At 35.2% G+C, this 19289-nt stretch overlaps 2 protein-coding genes across 2 annotated transcripts; both read left to right on the top strand.

The window, feature by feature from the left end:
• Positions 1-1103: 1103 nt before the first annotated feature.
• Positions 1104-8658, top strand: LOC117337657 (interferon-induced protein 44-like). Its single transcript, XM_033898750.1, has 7 exons — positions 1104-1199; positions 1855-2389; positions 3616-3725; positions 4683-4880; positions 5903-6049; positions 6350-6521; positions 7101-8658. Exons 2-7 carry the CDS (start codon positions 1858-1860, stop codon positions 7415-7417), a joined length of 1476 nt encoding a protein of 491 aa, XP_033754641.1. The 5' UTR covers positions 1104-1199; positions 1855-1857; the 3' UTR covers positions 7418-8658.
• A 1958-nt stretch (positions 8659-10616) lies between these two features.
• On the top strand, positions 10617-18807 carry LOC117337636. Its single transcript, XM_033898717.1, has 2 exons — positions 10617-10894; positions 16177-18807. Exon 2 carries the CDS (start codon positions 16212-16214, stop codon positions 17553-17555), a length of 1344 nt encoding a protein of 447 aa, XP_033754608.1. The 5' UTR covers positions 10617-10894; positions 16177-16211; the 3' UTR covers positions 17556-18807.
• The last annotated feature ends 482 nt before the right edge of the window (positions 18808-19289 follow it).

Here is a 19289-nt window from a genome sequence, read left to right as displayed (position 1 = left end):
ATACCGTATCGGATATTTTAACTCGACAGTGACGAAGCAGATCGTTGAGCACGACTGAATGCTACGAATGAAATATAGTGTGTCTATTGAATAACTTAGATAATATAAACAGTGAATTTTAGGAAAGATATTTCTACTTATAGACATACTATGTTATCATTCATAATTCATAAGTAGATATCATTTTGAATACTAACATCTCAGTTACAGTAAGGGTTATCAATGTATTCTTGAACTGATATACAACCTGCACAAGGCGAATGAGTTAAGATAATACTAGGCCTTTTAAATTTCAGGATACAATATGTACACCACATCTAAAACAAATACTTTTCTGCGTGGTTGTACGTAGCATGGTATTTTGATTTAATCATTTAATTGTTTAGTCCCTGCCAAGAATTTATCTTTGTGAACAAACAAGGCAGCGTGATCAGGAGTCCATTACTAGGTTTTTGAGTATATTTAAATGCATTGAATTTAAAGATAATCACCTATGATCAGGGACGACCATAATTTGGTATTTTAGGTTAGTATTTAAGTTCACGCGATCTGCGTTCACAGTAGTTTCTAATGTAACCGTATTATTCTTTAGGAAACGAGTTGAATAAACGACGAATTCCAGTTATATCAGGAACCTTGAAGCATGAGTAATTGCAGTGAAGCTACCGAGTGGACATTCCATGATAAATTATACTGTATTATGATTTAAATCTTTAGAACATCTTAGAACAAACGTAAATACTTTATATTTATTTTATTATTATTATTGAGAAGAGCGGAGACAAACATATCAATTATATGTGCAAATATGTTGTATACATCAAAAGAGATAACAAACAGACAAGAGACAATCAAATAAGGCATAGCCGCATGACAAAACAACAAACAGCACAGTGTATGACGTAATAACCGGTATTTACCATGTACATTGTTGTATGATGTTACCGTCTTATAAGACCCGCAGACCAACAAACAAATGAAACAAACAATGTGGTTTCTCAGACATGTATGAACACATACAGGCGACCAAATATATTAGCAGTCGGTGATGTAAATAATGAGACATGTACCCGCACAAAGTATAATCTCGATCCAACGCAAATATGCTAAACGTTGGAATTCCTGTATTTAACTTTCGGTTTGACACCCGGAAGTAGAACAGAACACTACCTGCTGATTACGAAAGCAACTATACTGGAGTAAGTATATGTTTATGTTAATTTACATGGTTCCATTATCAGTCATTTCCTATATTGTTTGTGCTACCGACTAAGTATATTCACGTAATTAACAACATGGTTCCCGTTCTTTGGCCATACTATATCATGCACTGTTGAAAAGTTATGAAATGTGTCTACTGGACTGGACAAAGCTGTTGGCTATTCACCTTACAAGTCAACTCGCAGCATGTTTATTACTTAGGTCTGAGTATACCTTTGGTCATTATGATTTGTGTCTATACCAAATGGTATCATTTAAAATGTTCAAGGTAAAAAGTAAACAATGTAATATTGGTTTCCAGTTTCAGAGAGAGAGAGACAGAGAGGTTACATTTACATTTAATTACGTAATAACCAAGCCCGTATAGAATAGAGCATAAATTACCTCCCCTTTTGGACTTGCAATTCCTGTACTGAATTATTTAAAGTATATCTTAATAACCTTTTACCCTCTATCATTTTATTTGCCGATAATATTTGTTTAATCGACTTATATTTACTTAATTTAATGTATTTGTATAGTTCTTATTCAATTGAACATATGTCCAATAGTAAAACATCATTTCTAGCAAGCAAATATAAAAAACCAAATTATTCAGATAAACGTTGTTCAGTTTAATTGTTTCTTTTGCAGGCAATGGCAACCAAATTAACTCAGGTTCACAAGAACCAACTTTCCAAATGGATAGATTCATCGAAGAAACACAAATTGTCTCTATTGTACAAAATCAGCCGTGACGGGTGTAACGCCCATACCTTCCATAGTTTCTGTGACAATAAGGGTCCAACTGTCACCGTTTTGTACAACATTAACAAGTCAGTGTACGGCGGATACACCGCTGTTTCCTGGGCTGGTGGTAATGACTACATCAATGATGATCAGGCATTTCTGTTTAAGCTGGAATATAACGGTAAAGCAGAACCCATGAAGTTCTCCAAGAAAGCTAGCGAAAGGAACACAGTCTATCGTAATGGCAATTACGGGCCAACATTTGGAGGCGGGCATGACCTGAAGTGTTTCGACGGAACTGTAAACAGATCTGATAATCAATTTATATTGAATGGTTACGCCAAAGTTGGCAACACATTTGACATGCAGGGACAAGATTTCAACAGTGTGATGAACGGCCATCTAAAAGTCTTGGAACTAAAGGTTTACAGTGTTCGAGGTTAGTTTGATATAAAACGCAAGACCTAAATGATTATACTATATCACTTATATTAAAATTCTCTGTGAGAAATGGTGTTGACCATGCTTTCTGTTCTAGATTCAGTAATACATTCAATAACGTTTAACGAGAGGAAAGACTAACTTACAAATAAAAGTAAGCATTCATATTCCAATCATATTGGTCTGTTACTTGTCTATAGATATCGTAGAACAACAGATTATTGGTGAGACCTGTTTCGCTTAAACGTTCTAAATCTATAAACTACACGTATTTAAATCTATCAGTAATGAACTAGGTTCGGTAAGATTAATTATCATGCACGCTATTGGCCGAATATTGGTTCCCTACTTTAGGATATAGTTTAATCTTTTAACACACCCAAGTTGTGAAACGATGTTTTTCCTGAGCGGCTGTATATTTTATGGGTATCAATATCTTTCGGAATTTCATTGATTGACAGCCCTTTTACATTCTTTTTTGAAATGGAATATCGCGATATATCTTACTCTTGTCCGTGAACGTAGGTCAATAATATTGTTTATCTTAAATAAAGTCAATCATGATATAAACTTCTAGGCAAAATAACACGAGTGCAAGTCATCGTTTTCGATTTAGAACCTATTAAAATTCCTGACAGTCCTCATATATAGGTCAATTGTGTAATTTGTTACAAACCACGCAAACAAGCTTCTGACAAAATAAAATGTATCTTACCTCATAGACAATGACGTCTCACAGGAATTCATTTAAATATTGATTCACTTGCAGTAATTATGTCAATTGAGGTTTTTGTCTCTTTTTGTACCTTACTATCTTCGATATGGTTTAAGTCATTTGAGCAAATTTGTAGTTTAAGAACTACATAATACATATCTGCAATATATCTAGATGTATATTATGTATTCCAAACATTAAATGCATTTCAATATCAAGAGTTAAAGAGCACCCGATCATGAATTATTAAACATCAACGAAAAAAAAAACCGATTAAAAGGACAAATGTATACATGTAGTTATCGGGTGAATTCACAGAAAGAATATCTTGGAGTTCGAGCTAAAAGATCTTGAACAACTTTTTGTTTTCCAAATAATAAGAGAATCTTTCATTCTAAGATTCAATATTGTATTCCCAACACACTGATTGACTGGATATCGTGAAAAACATACAGATGTATATTTAACATATATTTTCCTTCTATCGTTATCATCTGTCATTCGTGTAGAGAAAACGGCGGAGGAACAAAGAGAAGAGGAAGCACTCCTCGAAAGAGATAGGAAAGCGAGACAGATAATGGAAAAACCATGGATACGAAACATCGACTGGAGTCCAAAGGTATTAACACAAAACGTTTTACATCAATCACTTGACTGTAAAGATTGCATTTTAAACAGATATATGAATCGATTACATCATCGAATTTTTAAAATTTATTAGAACTATTTCATCACGGGTGTCAGTGAAATGTAATAAGATTTTGCAGTGTCGTTATAACTTCTGGTTTTTTTCTTCTTTTTTTTAACAATCGGAACGGAGTTTTCCAATCACCTTTTGGAAATCCACTGATTTTCCAATACAGGTGCAAACGAAGCAGAGGTATACTAGTTGTTTATTTGCTGCACTTCAACAGTATACGTTGCAGGCTTTGTGCAAATACTCATTGAAAACAGCTAGAGATGAAGTACAGTTAAAATTTACTGCTGAATTTAATATATAATTTACTTCTATGAAAAATATCGATACTCTGTCAAACTTGTGAAATATTATGCTATTATTCAACGTGAAACCATTTAATAGCATCTATGTGATCTATAAGCAAAACAAAATTGCTTACAATAAATACTGTAATCATATCGGATCATTGTGGTTTGTGCATTTAGTTATATTGATGCATGTTTATATTATTGTTGTTTTTTGTTTTTTGTTGTTGTTTTTTTTTTGGGGGGGGGGGGGGGGGGGGGTTGTTTTTTTGTTTTGTTTTTTGTTTTGATTTTTGTTTTTGCAGAAAATATAGATCTTATCGCCACAAATATATCAAACCATCTGACGTACTTTTTCCGAAGTAATACAAAAAGTATAATTCAATCTGTCTGATTAATTACCAGCATATCATATTCGTTTTTTCATGTTCGGGTCAAGACAATTCTGAGGTTATTCTGGGGGCGGCTCTGTATTCACAAAGAAAAAAAATATGTCATTTTCAAAACGTTATGTCCCCAAAGAATTGTAGATATGTTGTACAGTATGTCTTGTGTTTTCTTCAATAAATATAAGAATAACTTTTATGTTTAGCTTGAGGAGATTGAGAAGGATAAAGTTGCTACTTATAAACCACTATCCGGATTGGACGTTAAGCAGGCCATGATATTGTTGGTCGGACAGGTCGGGGCTGGGAAGTCTAGCTACTTCAACACCATCAACTCCATCTTCAGGGGTCAAATCAGTATCCAGGCCAACGCCGGAAGTGCTGAAAAAAGTTTGACAACTTCCGTAAGTAACGAGTGTTGTGGTATGAATTAATTTTACTTTCGCAATGATTGCTATGATAACCAAATATATAATGTAAATTAATCATTATTTAAAATACTATCGTACATTGGATATGCTTTATATATATATATATCTACATTTTATTTTTTTCGGGGGTGGGGGTGAAGGGGGGGGGGGTGCTTAAACAAATGTTGTCCAACTAAAATTGAGTTTTATCAATAATACTCATTCAAGTCATTTTGACAGGACCTTTTTTATTTATTTGATTTACCTTTGCAAATATGATTATAGCAGGTAAAAGAATGCCCACAATATTTCTGAATGATAAGGTAAATTAATCATTACTTAAAATGCTTTCATACATTGTATATGCTTTATAAATAATTACTGTATATGCTGTTTGCTTAAACAAATGTTATCTAGCGAAGTTTTATCAATGATACTCGTTCGAGTCATTATAACAGGAATTTTTTTATTTATATCATTTACTTCCTGTTGTTTCGTTTTGTTTTGGGTTTTGTTTTCGATGAAAACCATAAAAAAATCAAATTCCGCCCCTTTGATAATGATTCAATGGCAACGCGTCATATAGTTGAACTCTTTTGAATGTCAAAAAATAATCCGCAATCATTGAATTGGTAACTCAATTCATATATTTATTGGTTTCCTTCCTTTCTGTTTTCTTTTCATATAGTTTTGATAGGAATATTCTTGAGTTTAATGCTAGTATGAAAGAAAAACCCTATTGCAAACTTTATTAGTTAATTACTTTGCAATTTTGGTTTTCTTTAATACCGCCATTAAACTAGTAGACAACATAAGGTCAGTTTGCAATTCGGTTATTTTCATTGCAGCATCAAACTAGTAGCGCATATCCTTCATACCAGCATGAAAATAAAAGTTATTCCTATCGATACTTAAATGTTATACTCGTTAGTTTTAATTCCCTATGATTAAAAGGATTAGACAATTACATGGAATTTTAGGTGGTTTTACTCCATTGATATATTATTGTGTCGCAGTTCCGGAAGTACCAAATAAGGGACGGATACGCTGGTAAACCTCTCAATTTCCGCTTGTGCGACACACGTGGTCTTGAAGAGGATGAGGGTCTTGACGACCAGGAAATAGGCTATCTACTTGATGGCCACGTGCCTGAAAAATACAAGGTGAATGAATACAAAAATCAATTGGTTAGAGAGAACAGTTATTGTTTGATCAAGGTCAAAATTAACAATAGTTTCCATTTAGAATATATTTCCACTGAACGGAAGTAACTTACGTATTCCCACTCGATGAAATACAACTTAAGTAATCCTTCGCTCCTAATTTTTCATGAAAAACTGAAAAACTGTCGACTGTTTTGCTTCTTTTGGTATCCTACTTACTAATTTTGAAATGTTAAACGCCAACTACTTTTCTCTCTTTTAGTTTAGTACAACACGCATTATGTTTATATGTTATTTCAGTTCAATCCCAGCGTTCCACTGACGCCAGACGCAATGGGATTCGTGAAGATCCCTTCACTCTCCGATAGGATGCACTGTGTAGTTTACGTAATGGACGCCAGTACTGTTGACGTCATTCCGGAGAAAGTAATGGAGCGCATTAAATCAATGCAGACACGGATAAACCAAAGAGGTTGTGCAATTTTCACGAAACCCAAATTTATGTAGAAAATATTTACGTAGACTTAACTCTTTTATCTGTAATATGGAGGAACTCCATACTAACTTTCTACAAAAGAAAAAGCCAGTTATCTCAAATCAGTAGTTCTCAAAATCAACATAAAAAAGCCGCCTCATCCCCTCAAAGAAAAATGAACACGTGGTCGAAATCCGTCAAGCAAAATAATAATAAATAAATAAATAAATAGATACAAATTCATCAAAATAAAAATAAAAAAGCGATAACTAGTTTGTAACTAAACTGGAGAAGCAAAAGTAAATAATTTTCCAAAACTTATATCTGCCTGCCCGACATAAACCAAAAGTGAATTCCACATGATCATGATAGTGTGTTGAGAGGTCCATACTACCATACAAATGTATAAAACTAACTAAAGACAGTTGTTAGATATCAAATATGTGTTCGAAAAAAATACTAACCTGATAAAATTTGGACTTATTATACTTCTAAAACTACAGATATTTAAAATGTCGAACGGCGCCGTCGCTGTAACACTATTGCCTCATATTCTTGACCTTTCTTTCTACACAGGGATCCCTCAAGCTGTCCTGCTGACAAATATCGACAGAATATGTGAGCCGACATCTGATGATTTAAGCAAAGTGTTCTTCAGTACAGCTGTGAAAGAGTGCGTCGAGAGGGTTTCCATGATGATGGGACTGCCCCAGACCCAAGTATTCCCAGTGAAGAACTACCATCGCGAGGCAGATCTTGAACAAAACATCAACATCCTATCACTCATGAGCCTCAGACGAATTCTCAACTTTGCTGATGATTTCCTCTACAACAAACTGGACGATATTGAGACGTCCAAGGAAGCTCAATCCAGAGTCCAGATTAGTGAATAGGTTATGTGCCATTCAATCCAGAACTCTTGGGTTTATATTACTAATACCTAACTTTGCATATTTTATAAATTAATATATTAATTCCTTTTTCCATCACGTTGAATTATTCGATTGATTGATTTTGCCATGACAGAAATATTTTCTGTAGATTATGTTCCCGATATATGTGTAATTCACCGTAAGGTAGTTTGAACTTCTAAAAACATCAATATATGTGATGAGGAAAACAATAGAATCATGAACATAAAGGGCGAACGATGTCATGTACAGTGTATCTGCACAATGCCTATCTTACATATACATAAGCTTACATGTTAAGAATAAAATCAACTACTTGGACCATCACAATCTAGTGACTATCCAGGAGGAACAGCTGAGTGTTTTGTTCCTGGACGATAAATCCTGCTAAAGGGAACAACCAACCAATTGAAAAAAATAGATTTTTGAAACAACCCCTTTGTATAGAAAGTTGACCCAGGGATAAAATGTCTGGCAGCCACTGATTGGCCAGTATGTTATGAAGTAACGAAATAGATATGTGGCCTGATAGGTAACTGTCCATATGAAATGTTCATATAAATTCCGTAAGTCCAATTGATTTTTTTCCCAAAAGTTCAGGTCATAATCATTAACAGGTAAAAATTTCAGATTTTTGAGAATTTTTACTGCGAAATTCACCCATATTCAAAATGGCTACCCTGCAAAATAAATTGAGCTGAAGGACCCAACCTTTTTTTTATTACGTGTTATACGAAACCCTAAACTTTTGTTATAAATCATAATTGCCAAATTGAATTCAAGAATTTTAATGATATACTCCAAAACGTTAACACTAAAGTCTATGGAAAACAATTGGTTGGTTGGTCCCTATATAAGGCCTCAGGCCACAGTTATGCTTCTTTCGTAAACTACTCCCATTGTGAAAAGTATTTCAGAGACAATAATCTGATGACCACTCTAAACCCCCTGTGGTTGGTTTAAATAGTTTTTATTCCAATTCAACGATTAATATTTAAACTTTAATTTCGCTTTAACACATCCTGTAAGTACGTGCATTTGTATTTTTCATATCTATTATTTTTTATTTCATATGTGTAATGCTTGATTTCCTTCTTTCTGCTCTGCATGTACTCTTGATTGATATGTGATTTTGTTTTACCTTTATATTCTGGACTGGTCCGTTTAAATTTAGATATACTAGTATACATTGTAAGTAAATAAAGGTAGCTGTCTTTTAAAAACTGTTTCATTTTATGTGTATAAGTATTGCTGTGATGAACTAAATACAGAGGATACCGAGTCAACCAAACACAGGAAATACTGAGGCAACCAGACACATATTACACGGGTTCAAGAATGGGCCTCACCTGTAAATTGTAATGGCTTTAATGAAGCAATCACGCCAGTCACCTTATTGAATTTAATTGATATGTGTCGTCACCTTGACCGGTTGGCAATCGATCTGGAGAAACAATAGAAAGCAGTAATATAGCATAAAAAGGGTTCATTTTTATGTAACAAAGCAAATATCTCAACACTTTTAGATGTCCTTTGATTAGAAATCTCCAAATATCGGTTCAAAAAACAAAACAAACAATGTGAAAAGACAATTTTCCATATTTCACGGTTAAAGGTTATGATCCATATTCATACTCACTCATCAATAGCTACATGTATTAGAATGTTTAAAGACAAAGGGTACTTTAGATTTCAAACAATATGGCCATTCTTAGTGAAATTCTTACCTGGTGGTGAAACGAGATGGTTGTTTAGTCATTGTCACAATCAAAAAATTGTAAACTTGAATCATTTTACAACAGTTGAGAAGCAAGTTTGATCACCTTATTTTAATCACTCCTGTTGGCCCGGATGGAATCTGTTTTACTGTGGGAGGAAACCGGAGTATCCGGGGATAACCAACGTGTTTGCGCAGGTAACCCAAACCTTTTCACGACTGGTGTCACAATTGACAAGATGTAGCAAGCTTCGAAGATAATAACCCAATCGATCACTCTGTAAACATTTACAGCACTAGGAAAATACAAAAGTGATTGTCCTTCAACGAACTCAAAAGAATAATCAACATTTGTTGATCTTTAAGTTGTTCTTAGTGTAAGGGTTAGTTTTATCGTTTTGAAAAAAAGAAGCCCTAACTTTACCCCCTTGATAACTTACTATTACTGTTATCATATTTACATGTTTGGCTGTAACTCAAGTTGCTGTCATAATTAACAACATAACTTCAATGTTATCAAATCCCATTTCCAACGAAATTAGAATATATGTTGTATTGTTGGCGTTCGTTGACGCCGGACGGCCGGAAGACGGTATACCGGACCACTTCATAAGCTCCCTTTTTCCCTCGGACAAACGAGCTAAAACATTGACCTTGTCCGAACCCTAAAACTAAAGATATTATGGTCCGTTGTATCTGTGTGAAGTTTGATGAAAATCCCTAAAGGAATGATGGATTAACTAAAATAAATATTAACCGTGACATTAACCTTGACCTAAAAACCCTGAAATTCAAATTTGTCTGACATAGTCTAGCCTTTTACAAATATGTGATCGGTAGGTCAATTCTTGATTCGTCCAATCGACTAAATCTCATTCAGCCACATAGACACGCAATGAATTATGAACGGTCTTTATATAGCGCTCGACTCAACCTGAAGCTGTGCATTTGATAATCTGGTTTGGTTTCTGAATGTTTGTGGAAAACAATTGTATCTGGATTATCGATCGGTAGCTTCCTTAAATCCCAAAACATGTTCCAAAACGTGTGTACAAAACCTGTTTGAAGATTAAAATACGGAAGTTGTTTCCTTAAACGATCGGCTCTTATGATTTAATTTTGATGTACAAATCCGATTGATCTCAAATAAGTATAACAATTGTTTAACGCCATTGTTATTTACAACAACATTTTACACATGAATTGTGGCGTGTGATCTTGGCATTGAATTCAAAATAGCTTTCACAAGCATGTCATGTCAGGATATATCTGGGTGCATAATTATGTACTCCTTTGAATACCTGTATATATATATATATATATATCGCCAGTGTGAAAGATTATCGATTACAGGACAAATTAGTCTACGATATATCAATACATATGTGACGCATTACCAACAAATGGTAAGAATCTGTTTTACGACAATTACGTATTATTAAGATTATACTGGCGTGGTGAACAATACTCTCGTATCTGAACTATCTAATATACATTGTTTCATGAACCATTCCTGATATAACGTATGTGTGTATTATGCTGAGCACCAAGCCGGCCGCCCCTGTTTCGTCATTGGCACTACACACACTGCTATATGTGTATTGATCTCAAGGCAACGGCTGTTCCATTGAAGCTGGCTGGTTGGCGCTAAGACGTATTGACCAAAGGTTTAATCATCATGGCGCTGGAAATCCACATGCACGTGGAGTTATCCAGGATATCCTCATTCGTATAATATGGAGGTACAGTATAAATCTAGCTATACACATTATATGTTTATTTCCTCCACTTTGTAATATTTACTTCCTGGTACTGAAGAGGTTTGTAGTATAGGTAAACAGCTTTAAATATACAGTCTATGATATCTACTTACCAGTTAACAATACGAAAATATATCACCCGTATTTTTCAGAAAACTACAGGTATTCTAACAATCTTACAATGAAATCTGTAATTTGATCATTTGAATTCTGGTATGGCGACCTTACAATGTATGAATTATGAAAATGAGCGGTGCTATTTTTGGCGTCGACTCATCACTAAGGAGTAGTTGCTGTGAACGTGTTAACTATCATTACCGCTGCTGTAGGTTTTTTGTAGGTGTATATATCGTATAGGTGTGTATTTATCATGGTGCCATTATTTTCTCAGATTAAAGATATATGTATTAAGGCGTCCACATACACTTCTGATTTAAGGCTGTATGCGACATGATTCATCAAATGATTCTTAAAATGGGGTTGGTTCAAATATTGATAAGTTTATAATGATACCAAGCCTAGTGCTTCTTTAATTTCATTTTTATTTTCAAATCAAATCAAACATATAATAACACTATATTTATGGTTACTACCCCCAACCCTCTCAGACCCCCCCCCCCCCCCCCCCCCCACACACACACACACACTCAGCCCCCATACCCCCTCCACAGCACCATGCCTTAGTTCATGAATGCAGCAGTATATGAACGTAATATCACGTCAATATTGACCAGATGACGTTAACTGTTGATATGTTACAGACACTACATTGATCGTAATACGGAACTGATTGTCAATATCATACCGTGTTTTAACATGAATTGCACCAATAAGGATATAAACACACGGCGTATTATAATTGACAATCCATTACTATTCAAATATATTTTCTGTCTATTTAAATTATGTATAACGTTATAAAGTGTCGAGTGTCACATCGAGATCAAGACTATAATCAATGCCAAATATACATTCTAAGCTATATAGAGGTTACACAACGAGTGATTGTTGGATATGGAATTTATTTCACACGAGTAAGTTATTTTTTAAAAGTTACAAAAGACAGGAGCTTTAGGCAGTGTCTTTTACAGCTTTTAAAAATAACCTACTTAATAAATACCATATCCAACAATCAGGAATCGTGTGACCTGTCTCCACCACAATAATATCGGCTTGAATCAAAGGAAAACGTGGCCAAGTATAATTTCGCGTATGCAAATAAAGTGTACCGGTGACGTCCGGGACCCGGTGATGTGACGTCATTAGATTATTGATGACGTCAATAACAATTGCAGCTTCGGTCAAAGATCGAATTCCTGACCAATCAAAAGACCGGAAGGTCATATACCACTAGTGGTATATAACATATATTTATCCAACAGTCGGCACACTTATACAATGGCTGAAGAGGACATAGAATGCTGTTTTTAAACAAGTACTGAATGTAGCGTGCACCGTAACATGTATCCCCAAACGACTACCACAGTTGTAAATAAGTGGATGATATCGCAACCAAGTTTGTATTGTCATCAAAATCGGACAATATCTAGCTCTCGACCAATCAGAAGCCTCGGTTCGGCTGGCTTATCAAAAAAAAATGAAAATACTCTTGCTTGCTATCAGTCATACACAAAAACTGATGTAAAGTCTCGTTGAATTCCACTCTAAGGTTTCCGAGGATCATGATAGGAACTTCGTCCGAGGAAAAAAGTTGAAAAAAATAAGACTAATGATAACGATAATAAACTAAGTAAATACAACTTGGTGTAGAAAGACATAAGTGGTTTCCGTCCAACCCCCCCCCCCCCCCCACCCCCCCCCCCCCCCCCCCCCCCCTAAAGAGGTTCCAAGGACCTGTTCTGTGCAGCTTGTGAAATGAAGGCTTCAACCACCACAAATTTATATATTCTGACTTTTAAGGACCTGTTGTTACCTCTAACATATTATACCATCCGAGTTTTTCACACACTTGATTTAATAGGCCTTCGTCTTAGTATAATTATTATTATTAGCATATTACCATACCCTGTCTTTTGGATATTCAACAGATTTTAACATATCTGACCCCTCTGACCTTGAAAGTTGAGCATATGTGTCGTCCTCTACCTAAAAAAATACTGCTGTCGATTTCTTTTATGGTGCTCAGTAACAAGGGTATTGAGAAAAGAAAATGTCCAAATACTTAAACATGTGACATTGAAAAGTGGGTAAATTTAGAATAACCTTTTTATTCATTGGAATAGCCTATGTGCTTCATCAATTATAACATGCACCTGGTCCTACATAATAACCATGGGCCTCTTGGTTATCAAGAGGTAATTTAAATGCACAGTTCACGCCCATAATGCATTATTATTTCATTTGTTTTTGGAGATCTCATAAATTCGATATGCATTATTTCTTCATGTGTATAGACAAGGTCTAAAAGTCATATTCCCCTTATATTTCATTGTAGCTTAAACCTTTTTCTGGTAGATTTTAACATCTGGGCGCCACTCAGTTCAACGAAAATAAGGATATTGTTACTTTAAGTCTTTTCTTAATAATTACCGTTTGAAATACTTGTACATATAAAACATAAATAAGTGAATGAGATTTGGTAAAGTACATATTAGTAAATACCGAATAATGAAAAAGGTATCGTAGAACTAAATGAAAGTTACTTCGTGAAGTACATCATAGGTAATCAAGTATTTCATCGAAATGATCTAATCCTTACTAAAAGTTGAACCGCAATTAGACGTCGATAATCATAAAGTTCATCAGAATTAACTTTCCCTTCCTAATGCCTAAACCATAATTATTTGTCATCCGTTATCAAGAACTTCATCATACTTATTTTCTCCTTGTAAATAAACCACATCGCCATAACATGAAACTATACATGTAACTGATTATCACAAACTTTACTAAAATTATCTTCTCCTAAGTAATAGACATTCTACAGATATATGCTATTAACGCTTATCAAAAATCAAAAATTGTCTTTAAAATAGATAAACAACAATAAGAAAACATATGAAGCCTATAATCAAGAAGTGCATCAAATTTATTATCTCCTTTAAGGGGTATTCCTTCGTTCGCACATCAGAACCATGCACAATTTCTATTGATGAAATTTATGTCCAAACGATGATTATATGACTGTTTGTGCTAATTTGTAATGCAATTAACACCAAAATGTAAAGGAAAAAGGCGTATCGTATACAAACAAACACTATATGCCTTTGTGGTAATTAGTATACTTCGGGTCGAATTAAGAATTTTCAGGACTCCATATTCGAATAACTTTAGTTTACCTTGAGAGTATAACTGCCTTATCAATGTAAAGATTATAACTTTTACTACTTCGAAAAAATACATATTTTCCAGTTGTTTTAATTTTGATGACTAAACATTAATCAAACGAAGGAATGTCCCTTTAAATAGATAACCACAATTAGGAGCGTGTAAGATTCCGTATCTATGAATGAGAACAATATGCTAAACGTTTATACAGGAAGGCTATACGTGTTAATCCCCTAACAACGTACACCTTGTGGCAAGTTGTACAATAGCATACGAAGGCAATACACTATGCCAGTATGCATCATAGACTGCTAAAAATAGAAACTCGCTCTACGGGATACACATATCAAAAGAACATACTGTAGCGACTGCCTAACCAGCCCTGTCTATTAAAGATCAGTATGTTTATTACAGTGCATTTGTCATTATTTATTTTATCAGAACACATAAACACGATGACCCATAAAAAACACTAGCCATGCCTTACAAAACATAGATTGTTAGATTGATAAAATATATAACAATAATTGTGAAGTAAATATTACTCAGACCTGTTTGTGATACATAATATGATGTATATTTCAAAACATATCAATCTATAAAAACGCTATACTAAGTAATACGGACATTTTGACTGCCATTGTATAAACAATAGGCCAACTGGGCCTGTAAAGCTTAGTTGTTATCGTATACTCGTTTCCTAAATTACGTCAAGATCAACATTGGTCTGTTGGTCGGGTTGCTAGCGAATCAGACATTTTAAGATATATATGTTTACAAATGAAAGAATATATATAACGTCGGATAAAACTATCTCCTTAGTCATGTTACCGACATTGTTCTAGTAATCAAACTATGGTTTACTTTTTGCCCCATCCCCGATCAAGCCATCATATTTTGCGGTTTAGATCTGAACATTCACAAATATCATTATCAGCCATGAAGCTAACTAAGATGAGCCTACAAACCGAATCACTCATGAGAGTGTTTATCGAAGTGTAAACCTGTTTTCTGCAGGCTACAGATAAAACATGGCGTGCTTCCAATGTTTTTTCCTTTGCTTCTTCTTCACTCAAGCCTGTAGGATATATGTTATCATTCTGAATTGTTTGTGCATCCCCTTCCGGCTTTCGCGGTAATCAAAATTCTGTGTATTCTTCAGGAGGTAAATTGTGTAGTAGTGTGTTTTTCTTATCTTTCACTACTGTAAATAGTTATTTCGTAGGGGTCTTATTGTAGCTATCTTCCCGTAAGGATGAAATAAAATCACGAAAAACAAATGCCTCGCGAAACTATTTAACAAAACATTATAATTCGTTTCATAATTTCAGTGAAATATACAGTGTATATTTATTAAATTCAATGGGGCTTACATTTAGTAAAAGCCCCAGAAGGAACTAGTTCGCAGGTATCCACTTAGATACAAGAATGTACTTATGTTTATATATAAATAATCAAAGGTGTTTATTTTTGCGATTCTGATTGGAGAGGCAATAGTGATTTCACATTAATTGATCAAAATGTAAGTTTTTAAACTTAAAGTACAACAAGGTATACCATTGATTAATTTTGTAATGATAAGCGACACACCATTTTTATCGCCTTACCATCCTACATGTGTCTCTACATGTATGAGGTGTTATTGCTCAGACAACAAATCTATAAATTGATCTCTTAACCTCAATGTCAACTTGATCTTCGGCCGGTCAGCGATTTTTGTCAGATATAGTGGACTAACGTATCCTCAGTAAGAAACCATGACATGGTCAAGCATCGGACAAGAGGACGGACATAAAGACGGAGGCCGAGATGTATAGGAGTCTTTCTGTCTAGGTCTAGAATCAAGAGTTCTATATTTCACATAATTCAAACTTCAATATTTTATATTCGTGCCAATATAATTATATTTTATTTCACGATTTTCTGACCGTTGTCGACATGTACTCTGTTTAAAAAGTATCACTCTTTTTTCACAGGTCAAGATGGGACCGGTACTGAAGTCTTTTTACGGATGGATAGGTTGCTGTTGAAATACGTAATCAAGAAATGCTTCATTCAGCTGAAGGAAAATATAACTCCGCGTTATATCTGCGGACAATTGTACACAAACAATGCGTTGGACGAACAGGATTATATAGAAATTGTCGATTCAAACGAAGAAAATCAACGTAACACTGAACGCTTTTTATTAAAAATATTGCCAAAGAAATGCACATTCGAAATTTTGCGTGATGCAATTTCCGATTCGTATGACTTTTTATTAAAAGATTTAGACCAAAGTCGACAGGAATTTGAGACAACTGTTGTGCATAAGACATCCGAGAGCAAAAGCGGCCCCGAGAAACCGGTAGTGATCAACATTGAAACCGAAGCAAGAGTGTTAGCTATCAAGCAGTACTACGACATTAAACGTAAGCATTGGAATGGAAATATCGAAGAATTCAATGTGTTTATTTCCGACACAAGCAGAATTTATGAATTCCAAATAGAGAGCATCAGAATGTGCCATGGGCTACATTCAACAGAATTATTGAGCGGGCTAAATGATAATTTGGCGATAATTGCAGATCAGTATTTTAAATCGATGATATTGAAATGGAGACACGAAATAGGAAAAGGTAATCCAACACGGACTCGAATGACCGAAATACGAACACTTCTACAAGATATTATCCCTAAAACATCTGTACCTGTTCTATACTACATGTCGGTGTGTGGTCAATTCGCGTTAGCGATGCGTGCTATTGGTGATCTAGACGAAGCCTTAAGGAATGTTTACGCTGCCAAACAGTTGGGCATAGCCATACCAAATTGTCGAGAGAAAGTCAGTATCCTTTCTACTGAATCAAACGCCGAATGGGAAAGAAGCTCGCGAAATGGTCGGATAGATAATGCCGAAAAAGAGCGACTAATTAGTTTAGTAAAAGAATCGAGACTTGCAAATCGGGAATTGACCTCATCAGATCGCAATATTGAGTCCGAGGACGAAATCAGGGCCGCAGCCGATTTCGACAATGCTACAATAGTTGTAGAGGCTTTAATCAGAGTTGGAATCGATGACAAAGGAAGAAACCTGTCGGATGTTGATGTTTCCGAAACAGACTTGGAGAGGGCAAGAGATTGCTTTGCACACATTGAGCAAAAGAGCAACTGGCATAAATTGGCTGATAGGTGGAAGATAATATATTTTCTTGCGAAGGCAAAAGTGTCTAATCTTAAAAAGAAATACAGTGATGCGGACATGTTTATCAAATGTGCCCGTGAACATGCTGCTAAAGTACCATATCTATCCGAAATTAAACAAAATGCTGACAATTTCCAGCTCGGTGAGCACTGCTCTAACACATTAACCTAACATACAACATACACTATGCACCAAGTTCTTTTGCATTGTACATTCGCGTCCTCATTGCTGGGGCACTTAATCCTAAGTGAGCACTGTTCTATCACATGAACCTATCATACAACAAACATTCTGAAATAAGAAAACACTCTAGGAACCGAGAACCAAACGCTCAATACACATCCCAACCAAACCCCAGGAAATATAACCCCAACCCAGACCTCACCCTGTCTTCCCATTCCCCTACTACTACTAGCTCTACTTTCCTACCCCCTACCCACAAAACCTATATACCAAATTATTCCCAGCACCATTCGGTCTGCAGCCAACCCCACCAACATGTTTTGTTTCATAATCACCCTGCAACCCTCACTACCTCTTTTCCCCTCACAATACTCGATCCACACTCAATATATCACAGCTATATAGCAAAACGTGGGATTGTCTACAGAGTAGCGATGTCGGAATGGTGTGGCTGCACGGAAAGTATGGACATTTGGTTAAGAGGACAACATACATTATGGGAGAGAGAGACTTCGAAAGAAGCCTTACAAGTATGGACAAAAAAACTTGAGCACCAGCACCAAAACTAACCATTAACCACTAACATCAAGTCCGTCGGATGGGACTTAAAATGGCGTCCCGTGTTAGAATGTCTAACTTGCACGATATTTAAAGTTTAGGCGTGATAGGACCGGCCCAGAAGATGGGGGTATTTTTAGGCCAATATTTGATATTTCGAAATATTTATTAGGTATTTAGATGGACGTCAAAAACCTTGATAAACCAAATTGACAGGGTAGGGTTTTCTCTCTTCTCCATCTATATTCGCTGGTGTAGGCGTAGCTGTCTACTAAACAGTGCTAGGTTAGGACCTGTTCGAATCTGGGAATGGCCTTCAAAAATTAATTAAACCATAAATTAGACAGACGACTCCCTTCTCTCCCATTCCATTCTCCCCTATCACTCCACACTATTCCCTACCCGTTTTCGTCAACTGAAAGGCCGTAATAGCGGGCGTAAAACCCGTTAAATAGATAAATAAATCTTAGTTCTCTACATCCTTACCTCGGGTTCCTACAGTACAGAACTAGGTAATTTATCTTTACAATATTAAGGACCACGTACATGTACGTTTCTTCTGCGGACAAGAATTGCCGAGTAACTCAAACCATTTTTCTTTAATACATGCACTGTATCTTAAATTGTCAGATACAGAAGATATGCGATGACAACTGAATAAATGGAAACGAAATTCACAAGAGTTACTTGTTTGACTTATTATATACAGAACTTAAGCCTGGATACAGTATATGCACTGAAGTTTGAAAACATCCGCAATGTATAGTCTACCTGTTGGAGTTACGCCCCTTCAAACGTTGGTAACATCCACGGTACGATTGCAAGTCAAACAAATGTTATTTAATCGTGCCCCAGAATATGTATTATCGGCTAGACTGATACAATTATACCATTACAAGAATATCTAAGGTACCAAATCGTACTTATTATATACATATACAGTAGGTCTAAGGGATTTCTGAAATCATACAAAAAGTAGTTATATCAATACATGTTAAGCATGACTAATCTTCCGACATAAGATTTGACAAAAAAATAACGACGAACGACGTATGGTTAACATGTGTTTTCGTTGTTTTTGTTTTTGTTTTTTTTTGTTTTGTTTTTTGCAAATATCCATATTTTCATAAAACCTGACACGTTGTTATCTACTACATTTCATTA

Source organism: Pecten maximus, chromosome 1, assembly GCF_902652985.1.
Source record: "Pecten maximus chromosome 1, xPecMax1.1, whole genome shotgun sequence".
Classification (NCBI taxonomy): Eukaryota; Metazoa; Mollusca; class Bivalvia; order Pectinida; family Pectinidae; genus Pecten; species Pecten maximus.
This window is presented reverse-complemented; position numbering and strand designations above follow the sequence as displayed.

Coding starts and splice junctions, on each gene's coding strand:
- LOC117337657 (XM_033898750.1), top strand. CDS start 1,858: ATGGCAACCAAATTAACTCAGGTTCACAAGAACCAACTTTCCAAATGG. Junction 4,881..5,902: donor AAAAAAGTTTGACAACTTCC/GTAAGTAACGAG, acceptor ATTGTGTCGCAG/TTCCGGAAGTACCAAATAAG. Junction 6,050..6,349: donor ACGTGCCTGAAAAATACAAG/GTGAATGAATAC, acceptor ATGTTATTTCAG/TTCAATCCCAGCGTTCCACT.
- LOC117337636 (XM_033898717.1), top strand. CDS start 16,212: ATGGATAGGTTGCTGTTGAAATACGTAATCAAGAAATGCTTCATTCAG.